This window comes from Chelonoidis abingdonii, chromosome 2 (genome assembly GCF_003597395.2).
Source record: "Chelonoidis abingdonii isolate Lonesome George chromosome 2, CheloAbing_2.0, whole genome shotgun sequence".
Taxonomy (NCBI): Eukaryota; Metazoa; Chordata; order Testudines; family Testudinidae; genus Chelonoidis; species Chelonoidis abingdonii.
Window position 1 is genome coordinate 257,705,475 of NC_133770.1, and position 12,779 is coordinate 257,718,253.

Consider the following 12,779-nt stretch of genomic DNA (forward strand, 5'->3'; position numbering starts at 1 on the left):
GTTGATGGTTTGGGATTTGTTTTTAAGAATAGGATTAAATCTGAAATGAAGGTCTTATTTTTATTGACTAGTTCTACTACAATAAGACTGCTAAGGAAGAAATTCAGTCTCCTCGGCTTGTGTGAATCTTGGACAGATATGAGGCAGAGAAAGGTTAATATATGTATCATTTTGACCAGCTGAATGTCATTCTGACATGATCAGCTTTTTCATTTCATGTAACAATTGCTCTAAGCTACAGCCTAGAAATAAGAGAACAATGTTTATTTGGGCTAGTCTACAGTCGCAATGCTGTGCTTTAATGTGGCTTGTGTGGTTGCGGCACAGTGCTGTAAAAAACCCACCTCCACGAAGGGTGTAGCTACCAGCACTGGGAGCATGGTCTATACTGGCACTTTACAGCGCTGAAACTTGCTTCTCTCAGGGGGGTGTTTTTTCACACCCTTGAGTTAGAAAGTTGCAGTGTTGTAAAGTGCCAGTGTAGACAAGCCCGTAGTCTTTTTTCTTTTTGTGTTAAATATGCGTGGATGTGCTGCTCATTAACTGAAGAGTTAATAACCTTGATTAAATACTCTTTCCACAATGCGTGGCTGATATATGATCATGTTTTTAAGTATTTCTGGGTCTTAGACATTTGTAAATTTCTACAAACATTTACTTGATCAGATAGGTCCAGTACAGTAAAGCCTCAAATATATGAGCATCAGAGTTACTGACTAAATGGTCAACTGGACAGTATGGGGAATTGGAAGTAACCAATCAGGCAGCAGCAGAGACTAAAAGAAAAAAGCAAATACTGTACTGTGCCTGTATCTTAAAGGTAGGCACATATGGACTGCCTGTCCCCCACCACCGGGCAGCCACTTACGGGTGCTGGTTTTTTCCTCTCCTTCTCAGTTGGGTGGGACTGTAAGCTGCTGGAGATAAAGCCTGAGCTCTGGAGAAGCAGCTCAGTTTTAAAAGACTACAGCCAGCACCATGCACCCACTGGCACTGCAGTGCCCCAGGGTGCCTCACTCATCACCTTTGCAGCTGGGGGCAAAAAACCAGCTACCTGTCGCCTCCCTCACTAACTGGGCAGCCACTTAGGGTGACCAGACAGCAAGCATGAAAAATTGGGATGGGGTGGGGGGGGGGGGGTAATAGGAGCCTATATAAGAAAAAGGCCCAAAAAATCAGGACTGTCCCTATAAAACCATGACATCTGGTCACCCTACAGCCCCTGCAGAGCTGTGAGCCTCTGCTCTGAGGAGCATCCAATAAAGGCTTCTTCAGCTTTTGTTTTGTAATAGAAATAGCAAAAAATGTAAACAATTAGTGGCCCATTCCTGTGTGGCATGGTGTGCCCTGAACTTTCACAGCTGAAACCAGTGGAAGTTGCAAGCACTACACACTTCACAGCATCAAGCCCATGGAATAGCATTTGAGGATAGGTTATTTTACTATTCATGTTTAAATAAAGGAAAAAGTATTGAATTTAAAATAACTTAACTTTGAAGCTCTTTGCACACAAGACAGTTTTCCTTGGTTATTTAATCTATCAGAGTAATTCTACTTTTGAAGGGTAAAAAGTAAACTCTAACATGAACATTCTAAAAGGAATGTTTTTACTGTGGTTCTTATTCAAACATTGTACTTGTTTAGGCAGGAAATTGAGAGTCTTCATTTAAGAGCTGCAGCCATTGCTCTACAATAGAGTTGGGTTTTTTATTTGTATAAACTGAGATGAAAAACAAAAAACATTTACGTTTTAGGTATTTCATGTGCGTGTCTACCAGGATTCAAGATGGTTTCTAATAATGGTGGACCTTCTGTTATTTGTGAAAAATGCCCAGAGAATATGGTAGGTATAAGCTTTACATGTTGTGATGTGATGATACATTTTTGCAGTTTTATAGGTCTTCATGTTTCGATTAAAAAAAATTACAAAAGCTTAATTTACTGTTTTATCAGCAGTATTTTTATTTAGAACTATTCAAAATTTGTATTCAGGTATAGGTAAAAGTGCCATATTTATGAAGCTTGTAATTCATCTTACAACAGTTTTAGCTGTCTGTGACAAATGTGGAGAGCTTCCTTTGAATGCAAGATGGGAAAAAATGTTCAGTTTTTGTGGGAAAATTTGACTTTAAAGGCTGTAAATTTTTATGTTTGCAAAAATGAGCTATTGCCAAGAAATTTTCAGTGAGGCTAGAATAAGGATAATAAAATAAACAGTAATAACGAATGTAAATAAGTCGATAGGCAAGTGTAAATCTGCCTAGAATAACTTCTTGGTTTGCTCACTCTCATACAACCAAATACTTTTCTAATCAAACAAGTTGTAGAACACACAGGTTGCTTAAAAGCTGACCAATTTAAGCATGATTCAAGAAAAATGTCATGAGGGAGCAAACAACTTAAGAGATTAAACCAATATTTAGAATACCCTTGTTATATTCTTATCTTTATGGCTATGTCTACACCGCACTTTCATCGATAAAACTTCTGTTGGTCAGGGATTCGGGGAAGGGGGGAACACACCCCAACAGACAAAAGTTTTACAGACAAAAAGCACCATCGTGGACAGTGCAAGATGCTCTGCTGACAACAAAATTACCATCCCTAGTGGGGGTGGGGGGTGGTTTTATTTTTTTGGCAGGAGAGCAGCTACACTGCATACCTTACAGCAGCAGGGTAAGGTGTGCAGTGTAGACATAGCCATCAGTCACTTAAGCTCTCTCTCTACGCAAAGACTACTCCTTTATGAAGTCCCTGGGCTCAGTTTTGCTTCTTTTTTCTTGCCTATTTTTTAGTATTTGGTTGGAAGCCTGTGGGGGGAGGGTCATGTTATTGCCACACTTACTTCTGTGCTGCCTTCAGAGCTGTGCAGCTGGAGAGCAGTGGCTGCTGGCCAGGAGCTCAGCTCTGAAAGCAGAGCCACCACCAGCAGCGCAGAAGTAAGGGTGGCATAGTATGGTATTGCCATCCTTACTTCTGTGCTGCTGCATGAAGAGCTGGGCCTTCAGTCAGCAGTCACTACTCTCCAACCCCCCAGTTCTGAAGGCAGCAGCCCAGAAGAAAGAGGTATGGTATTGACAACCTTACTTCTGCGCTGCTGCTGGGAGGGTGCTGCCCTCAGAACTGGGTGCCTGGCTAACAGCTGCCGCTCTTCTGCCAGCAGCAGTGCAGAAGTAAAAACAATTATACCATTGTGAAATTTCACATTTAAATAGCGGAAATTTATTATTTTTAAAGTCCAATGACTGTGAAATTGACCAAAATGGACCATGAATTTGGTAGGGCCTTACCTATAGTCACTTCTGCATTGATGATAAGTTGTCAAAATCCATAGCATTTTTTTTATGTTGTTAGATGTTTTACAATAGAAATGGAGTAACAAGCCCTTTTAAACACTTTAGTTCCAAGATGGCATAAATGGATTTCAACTAATGCTTTTTTTTTTAAAAAAAAAAAAAGCAAACTAAAAACTCCTCTTATACTCTAATTAGGTACTGTATTGTGATCCCAAACCTCTGAAAAGATCAGTCAGATCTTTAAGTCTGAATGAAGCCCCATTGAATATATTGATGGTTCTCCTTGCGACGGTCTTTAGTATGTTCTTCAGAGAGCTTTCCGAATGTTACGCATGTTAGAATACCTGAATAATTTCTATTTTAAATAATGTATTTCCAGTTCTAGAGCACTTTTATGAAAGATTTTACAAATATTTTAAACTTTAGAGTGGTGTTACTGAAGATGGGTGGAGTTGTATTACTTGTCCTAAAGGCTTAACTACAGAAGGAAAATGTAAATGCGCCATTAATGAAATTTTAGGTAAGTAATCTATAAGCAATATGAAATTATGTTCTTAAATATCTGAGTTTATCAAAACAGCATTGTGTATTACCACAGCAAGCCAAAGTTATCAAAGTATTGATGTTTACAGTTCTAATGTAAAAAAGTATTCATCTTGTTTTTTAAACCCATCTTCCCTCCCCCACCCCCACCCCACAAACCTGTAGCAGACAAAACTGTGTCCTCTAGCCATTATTCCTCGCATTTGAAAGTAGCGAAAAACAAGACAGATTATTCTTACCGGACCCCTTCTGCCTACTCCTGGCAAGCGTAGAATGATCTTTGTATATCCTGATTTTTATAGACCTGCTTGAAGCATAAAAGGCTTCTGTCAATTTGGTGTATTTAAGATCTTTCTCATTGCTGCAAGGTAGCACAGTTCTGAAAAAACTCTTAACAGGAATTATTGTAACTGAATCATATGTCTCCCATTTCAAACCCTTCTGGATGTAGAGAAGCCAGATTATTATTCATTTTACACTGAAAATAAGAGCAATACAAGATACAATGTTATCCTCACCTCATAGCCTGCTTTCTGGCTACATGCAGGCTCAGGAACTTGCTGTAGAAATGTTTACTATTGGTTATCCAAAATGTTTAAAAAAATAGAAAAAACAGAAACCAGATGTCTTTGTACTAGGTTCATTCTTCCTGATCATTGATTTAAGTCTTAAAAAATGGGACAGAGGGTGACTTTAAGATACATCCAACTGTCATTTAACGTTAGAAAAAGAATACCAGTTTAAGAACCAGAATATGTTTTTAGCTGAAACATCTCCCTTTAACCATCATGAGAGTTATAAAATACATTTCTTATCCCCATAGCAAATAGTCTAAAAGTGTTTAAAAAAAAAAAAAAAGAAACAATCCCAAAGAGCTTTGGGGGAAAAAAAAATCTTGCATTTGTGATATGTTCACATGTGCATCATCTTTGCACAGCATCTGTAATTTAGTTCTTTAACACTATTAATCTGTGGTTTTATTAGTTGCTTTAGAAAAGCTTAAATTTCGAAATTTAAGCATCTTGTCCCATAAAAATCATGATTAAATTACTGCTGTTCAAAAAGAATTACTTCTTATGCCAAAATTTTGCAATTTAGTTACAAATATCCTGTTGTTTTGAATATAAATTCCTCTTTAACACAAGTGCAGAGAAACTTGCTTCATTTTTGCCCCAGCTTATAATTAAAACTACTAGGGTGTATGTATTACTTACACAGGATATTTGTCAGTTGTGACTCAGAAGTTTTAGAAAATGCAAACTGATTTTGTATTAATGTCTGAGCCAGATTTTCCTAGATATGTTCTTTTAAAGCATTATTTTTGTAATCAGCTTTATAACCTATGCGAAATACTCTAAAGCATGTTATTGCTCACGTTTACATTTCTCCTTCCCCCACCCCCACTTAGTGGAAAGAGATGTTAATGGCAAGTTGTTGAATGAAGCATTGTGTATACGCTGTGATGCAAATGAACCATCATTCTCTGCTTCAAATGTCTTGGGAGATAGGTAAGTATTCTTGCTTCTTCTAAATTTATGTATTCAGATCTGCTTTGTATGGGTCCTGATGATGATGTGATTTAAATGGAACGCTCCCGAGGAACAAACTATCTGTTGAATAAAATATGAATACTTCTGGTTAATTAAGGCATTCTCTCGTGCATATACTATAGATGTCCCTCTTGCTTTGTGGCAATCTAAACAGCAGTAAGACAAGAGGTTTCAACTTATGTTCAAGTCAGCAGGAGTAGAGGTTGCTAATTATTTTGCAGGGCCAGCAGGGCTGGTGCAAGGAAGTTTCACGCCCTAGGCGAAACTTCCACCTTGCACACCCCCACCCAGCTAACCCCGCTCACCCCACGGCAGCTAACTCAGCCCCCCCACCCGGGGAGCCCCCCTCCCTACAGCAGTTACCCCCCCGCCACTACGACAGCTAATCCCTCTCCATCCCGTCCCCCCACGGCAACTAATCCCACCTGGGGAGACTCCCCCTGTCCCCCCACAGCAACTAACCCCGCCCGGGGAGACTCTCCCCCATTCCCCCGTGGCAGCTAACCCTGACTGGAGAGACCTGACCTCCCCCCTCCACGGCAGCTAACCCTGCCTGGGTTTTCCCCCATCCAGCTCACCTCTGCTCCGCCTCCTCCACTGAGCACACTGGCGCCACTCTAATTGTCCTCCCTGTCCAGGCATGCGGCGCCGATTGGAGGAGACTTAGAGCGGGGGCTCTGTGCTCAGTGGAGGAGGCAGAGTGGAGGTGAGCTGGGGTGGAGAGCTGTTCCCCTGTGCACCTCCCCCCCATTACTACGGGTAGCCCTCCCTGTGCACCCCCCCTCCCCCAGCTCACCTCCACTCCAATCTCCTTGCCTGAGGGGACTTTTAGGTGCTCCCAATCACTAGGCACCCTAGGCGGCCGCCTAGTTTGCCTAAATGGTTGCACCAGCCCTGAGGGCCAGTATCCTAAATTTGCAACTCCAGCCTTTCTTCTGACTGAAGATAGAGTAGGAACAATGTATTCTTATATTAATATGTACTGCTTTATTTGTTGCTAATTGAATGAATAATAGTGGAAATGAGCTGGTAAAACTAATTTTTGTCCAGCTCCTATTAGTCTCAGGCCTCTAATAAACATTGTGTTATGAACACAGAAGGGAAAGAAAATCTCTGTGTACTTGAGCTGAAATGTGATCCCAGGACTTAATTTGAAGTTTTGAAGATAAGAATAGCCATACTGGATTAGACCAATGGTCCATCTAGCCCAGTATCCTGTCTTCCAACAGTGACAAGTGCCAAATGCTTTAGAGAGAATGAAGAGAATAGGACAATTGTTGAGTGATCCATTCCCTGTCATCTACTCTATGAGTTTCTATCAGTCCCAGATTTAGGAACAACCAGATCATGAGGTTGTGTTTCTTACCATCTTGGCTAATAGCAATTGATGGACCTGCAGTGTTGTAGCTCTGTTTGTCCCAGGATATTAGAGAGACATGATGAGTGAGGTAATATCTTCCGTTGGATCAACTTCTATGGGTGAGAAAGACAAGCTTTCAAGCTTACACAGAGCTGAAGGATTGCTCTGTATAAGCTTGTCTTTCTCACCAACAGAAGTTGGTCTCTCTTCTAGGGTTAACAGCCTTAGTCTTTTCTTAATCTCTCCTCATATGCAGTCTGTTCCATACTCCTACCCATTTTTGTTGCCCTTCTCTGTACCTCTTCCAGTATATCTTTTTTGAGATGGGTGACCAAATCCGCATGCAGTATTCAAGATGTGGGCATACCATGAATTTATATAATTGCATTATAGGATTTTCTGTTTTATTATCTATCCCTTTCCTAATGGTTCCTAACACTGTTAGTCAAAAAAAAAAAAAAAAAAAGCTGCCACTGCTCATTGAGTGGATGTATTCAGAGAACTATTTACAGCTGACTGCAAGATCTTTGAGTGGTAGCAGCTAATTTAGAACCCATCCATTTTCTATGTATAGTTTAGGATTTTTTTCTAGTGTGCATTAAACGACACTTACCAACAATGAATTTAATCAGGCATTTGGTTGCCCAATCAGCCAGTTTTGTGAGATCCCTTTGTATTTCTTCATGACTGGCTTTTGACTAAACCAATGTTTTTGAAACTATGGGTTGTGACCCAGTACTGGGTCACAGCATGTAAGGCACTGGGTTGCCTTCCTCTGGTCAGCACCACCGACCAGGACATTAAAAGTCCCATCAGCAGTGCTGCCCAGCTAAGGCAGGCTAGTGTCTACCTCCTCTAACACCATGCTGCACCCTGGAAGCAGCCAGCAGTGGGTCTGGCTTCTAAGCAGGGTGGCCACAGGGCTCTGCCTGCTGCCCTCACCCCAAGCACCCGCTCTGCATTCTCATTGGCCGGAAACTGGCCAATGGGAGCTGTGATAGAGGAGCACGGTACCTGTGGGTGAGAGTTGTGCAAAGCTGCTTGTGTGCCTCCACCTAGGAGCCAGACCTGTTGTTGACCGCTTCCGGGGTGCAGCGTGGTCTCTGGTGCCAGGACAGGAGGGAAGCCTGCCTCTGCACCGCTGACTGGGAGCCACCGGGCCCTAATCCCTAATCCCCAAACCCAGAACCCCTTCCTGCACCCCAACCCCCCCAGCCCCACCCCAGAGCCTGTGCCCTCATCCCAGAGCCTTGACCACCTCCTTCACTCCAAGCTCCCCATCCCTGACCCTTCCCCAGAGCTCTGACCCCCTCCTGCACCCAACACCCTGCCTCAGCCCAAAGCTCCCTCCACACCCTGAACCCCTAATTCCCAGTACCACCCCGCAGCCCTCACCCCTGCACCCCAACCCTCTGCCCCAGCCCTGAGCCTCTCCCAAATCCCTCATCCCCAGCACCATTGGATTGCAGGCATCAATAATTTTCTTCAGATGGGTTCCCAGAAAAAAAAAAAAATTGAAAGCCACTGGACTAAACTATCTTGAGTAATTTTGTATTGTCTGCAAATTTTGTCACTGACTGCACCACTCCTAAAGCAGGGGGAATATTGTCTGGGCTTGCCAAGGGAAGGCAGCTGTGCTTTATGGCTGGGGCAGGGAATGAGGTTGGAAACTGCAGCAAAATATGAACGGTGGTCAGTTTTGCGGTGCTGACTCACCCCCAGGACTGTCAGATCTGACGGCTAATAAAGGTAAGCATTGGAAGCCCCTTTTTCCATGCAGCAGACAAGGCAGCACCCACCCTCCTTCCCCTAGAGATGGCAAATATCCGATGGGGTTAGGACCTGCTGTGGGCATTGTGCTAGTCACTCCTTTTTAAGCGGGGCTGGAAAGGAATTTTTCCTGCACCAGATTGGCTTTCAGTGGAATGGGTGTTTTTCCCTCCAACCTTCCCTACAGTGGGTGTCAGGGAGGACCTTTTCTGGTAAGAAGAAAAGGTGGTAGGCCATATGTCAACTTATTTTGTAAGTGTGAGGCGGATGTCCAGTGCAGGTACTCCATAGGGAAGGCATCAAGTGACCAGATAAATGGCCTGGTAAAGGACTTAAAAGAAGGTGCAGGATAAAGGAACAGAACAGGGGAAAGGGGTTGGAGTCTCCTATGATTAGTACAGCAGGGAACCAACTGTGCCCCCCCCCCCCCCATTCTTATTGCCTACCTTAATCATACTACGAGGGGGGTGGATGGTAAGGTCCGAGCCATGGGTTGGCTGGGGGCACGTAGATGGAAAATGAAATGGGGTTGATGGAAGCCCTGGGTAATGATTTGAAGCAGCATAAATTTGCCTCCACTGTACTCTTTCTGCTGGGTAGTCCCAGACATATATATAATAAAAGTTGCAGCCTGATTAAAATCCATATCAGGTGTCTCCTGTCCTCTTTTCAGTATACCCAGACAACTGTTTTACTCCTTTTTCCATATCATTTATTATGTTGAAGAGCACTGGTCCCAATACAGATCCCTGCTATTTACTATTTTCCATTATGAAATTGGACCATTTATTCCTACTTTGTTTCCTACTTCAACTACTTACTGATCCATGAGAGGACCTTCCCTTTTATCTCATGTCTGCTTACTTTGCTTAAGAGCCTTTGGTGAGGGACCTGGTCAAAGGCTTTCTGAAAGTCCAAGTAAACTATATCCACTGGATCACTCTTGTCCATATGCTTGTTGATGCCCTCAAAGAATGCTAATAGATTGGTGCGGCATGATTTCTCTTTACAAAAGCTGTGCTGATTCTTCCCCAACATATCATATTCATCTTTTGTGGTTCTTCCTACACGTTACACTCTCCGTAATTGAACAAACTTGTTCTAATCTAATGTTTGAAGAGAATAGCTTGCTTAACATTATAAAGTCTTATAGTTAATGCTATTTTAAGTGTTTTCTTCATGTTTATATATTCATGTGTGTGCGATTCATAGGTGTATAAGATGTGAACAAACATTCATCAATATAACTGAGTCTTGTGACTGTTCGGACCCAAATATTTTGGTAAGTGAAACACAGTTTACTGCAGAATGTAAAGGAAAAATTATGTTGTAAAGTGGGGTTTTTGTGTGTGTATGTATGTGTGATATATATAATAAAATTTAACTGGAATTGGTCTTAATTTTATCTTTTCAGACTGGAGGGTTATGCTTCAGTAACAGCAGAAACTTCCCCTCAAAGGCAGTTGCAACTGTACGTTATGGACAGCTAGTAAGTGTTTTTGTTCTTAACATTATCAAGCTTCATGTTATATATTATGAAAAGGTTTTTTGTGCTGAAATGTTTTAAGAGCATTTTATTACCCAATTTAATTTTAATGGAACATTTTCTCATGCCTGGTATTATTTCAGTTTTTCCATTTACTTATGTATCTTGCAAGTCAGATTCTTATCTTCCATGCTCTACCCCAATCTGCTGCACATACAGTAGTCTCTCAGTGAGATGGCTTATGTGAGGAAGTACTTATCTATCAAGGAAATAGCATGGTCAATTGGTTTAATTAGGGCCTGAAGTCTAGAGGCCAGGGTAATAGTCCTGATTCTGTAAATAACTTGGTGTGACCTTGGACAAATCACCTAAATTTTCAATGGCTCTATTTCTCTGTGTTTATTAAAAGAAAATACAAAACAAAACTTGCTTATCTTTTGAAAAGTACTTTGAAATGCTGGGATATAAAGCAATATATAAATGAAGGGTAGTGTAGACATGCAGACTCACCCCTGCAGCGCCTCCTGCTGGTGCCTTCTGGGAATCAGCTCTTTTCCAGCCAGGAGCGCCCTCTGCTGTCTGATGATCCGCCTGTCCTGTGGCCATGTCCCTCCCTGGACTTGATGCCCTTTTACCTGGGGTGCTGCCCCCTGGCAGTAACCCCTTTTAGCTTCAGGGTCTCCCTCTCTGAAGGAACCCCCGCCCACTAGCCTCACCTCACCTCACCTCAGTATACAGCTACTGCCAGTCATTGTCTTGCCCCAGGGCACAGGGGCAGACTGCAGTACCAGCTTACTCATCATTGGCAAGGTTGGGTTTGGACTTGCTGCCTTGGCCTACCCGGGGCTGCCCTCTGCGAACCCCAGTACCTGTTGACCTTGTGCTAGGCCACAGCCTGGGGTTTTCCAGGCTGGAGCTCCCCAGCTCCTCTGCCTTTCCCCTGTCCTGCTTCACTCAGGTACCCGGTCTCTAGCTCCCTGCAGCCAGGCCCTTCTCCCTCTACAGCAAGAGGGAGATTGACTAGGCTTCTGGCTCCCAGCCTCTTATAGGGGCCAGCTGGGCCTGATTGGGGCATGGCCCCAGCTAAGCCTACTTTCCCCAATCAGCCCAGGCTTCTTGCCCCATCCACAACCCTCTCCTGGGCTGTTTTAAGCCCTTCAGGACAGGAGTGGGGGACCACCCCGCTACAGGTAGTTTTCCAGCATCACTCAATACTAAGTGTCAAGGAGTGTTAAAAGTCAGCCAGGAAGCCCCTCTCTAACTTACAGAAGAAGAAGAAAAGATCTTTAAGCTTTAGTGATAGTTATAATGACCAGCAAAACTACTTTGGCTGGTGCAGGTTGGACATCAGCCCACTGATAAGAAAGTGTTAGAGACAACAGATCTATGCAGACTTGATAACAAAGCAAGTCTGAGTAAAACTGAATTGAGTGGTGATCTCTCTCCAATAGGCTTTAAAAGTGCATGTTTGTGTGAACACAAAATAGGTTTCAGCCTGAAGTCAGTGCCAGTGTTTAAGGGCAATTATTGAGTAATTCACCCTGTCATCTACTCCTAGATCCTGGCCATCGCTGGTCTAGGGAGACAGACCATGGGGTTGCATCCTGACTATCTTGGTTAATAGACATTGATGGATGTATCCTCCATGAGTTTATCTAATTCTTTTTTGAACCTAAGTTATACTTTTGGCCTTCATAGCATCCTCTGGCAAAGAGTTCCACAGGTTGACTGTGCATTGTTTGCAGTACCTCCTTATGTTTGTATTAAATCTGCTGCCTATTAAATTTCATTGGGTGACACCTAGTTCTTGTGTTATGTGAAGGGGTAAATAACACTTCCCTATTCACTTTCTCCACACCAGTCATGGTTTTATAGACCTCTGTTGTATCCTTCCCCCTTTAGGTAGTCTCTTTTTTTAAGATGACCAATCCCAATTTTTTTTTTTTAAACTCTCCTCATATGGATGCTGTTCCATATCCCTAATTTTGTTGCCTTTCTCTGTGCCTTTTCCAATTAATACATCTTTTGAGATGAGGGACCAGATATGCACACAGTATTAAAGGTATGACTAGACCATGGATTTATACAGTGGCATATATTTCTATTCCTTTCTTAATGGTTGCTATATTGTTAGCTTTTTTGACTGCCACTGCATACTGTGCAGGTGTTTTCAGAGAACTATCCACAGTGAGTCCAAGAGTTTTCTTGAATGGTAACAGCTAATTTAGACCCCATCACTTTATATGTATCGTTGGGATGTTTTCCAATGCACATCATTTTGCGTTTATCAGCATAAAAATTTCATTGCCTGGTCACCCAGTTTTGTGAGATCCCTTTGTAATTCTTTGCAGTCAGCTTTTAACATAACTATCTTAAGTTCTTTTGTATCATCTGCAAGCTCTGCCTACCCCTTTTTTTCCAGATAATTTATCAATGTTCTGAACAGCATATGTCCCAGTACAGATCTTTGGGGGATCCTGCTATTTACCTATCGCCACTGCAAAAACAAACCATTTATTCCTATCCTTTGTTTTAAGGAGATCCATAAGAGGACCTTCTCTCATCCCATGACTGCTTACTTTGCTTAAGAGCCTTTGGTGAGGAACTTTGTCAAAAGCTCTCTGAAAGTCCAGGTACACTATTGTCGTAAACAGATAGCTAAGGGTTAATGTTTCTTTTACCTGTAAAGGGTTAACAAAGGGAACCAAACACCTGACAAGAGGACCAATCAGGAAACCGGATTTTTCAAAGCTTAAGGGAGGGAATTTGTGGGT

General features: G+C 42.4%; 1 protein-coding gene across 1 annotated transcript in view; it reads left to right on the top strand.

Annotated features, from left to right (window-relative positions):
- TMEM67 (transmembrane protein 67) overlaps nt 1–12,779 on the top strand; it is a 52,382-nt gene that overhangs the window by 845 nt on the left and 38,758 nt on the right. Inside the window, exons 2-6 of the mRNA XM_075063102.1 lie at nt 1,755–1,843; nt 3,723–3,816; nt 5,248–5,347; nt 9,732–9,801; nt 9,934–10,008. Of these exons, the coding sequence (XP_074919203.1) occupies nt 1,755–1,843; nt 3,723–3,816; nt 5,248–5,347; nt 9,732–9,801; nt 9,934–10,008 (428 nt within the window). The remainder of the gene's footprint in view (nt 1–1,754; nt 1,844–3,722; nt 3,817–5,247; nt 5,348–9,731; nt 9,802–9,933; nt 10,009–12,779) is intronic.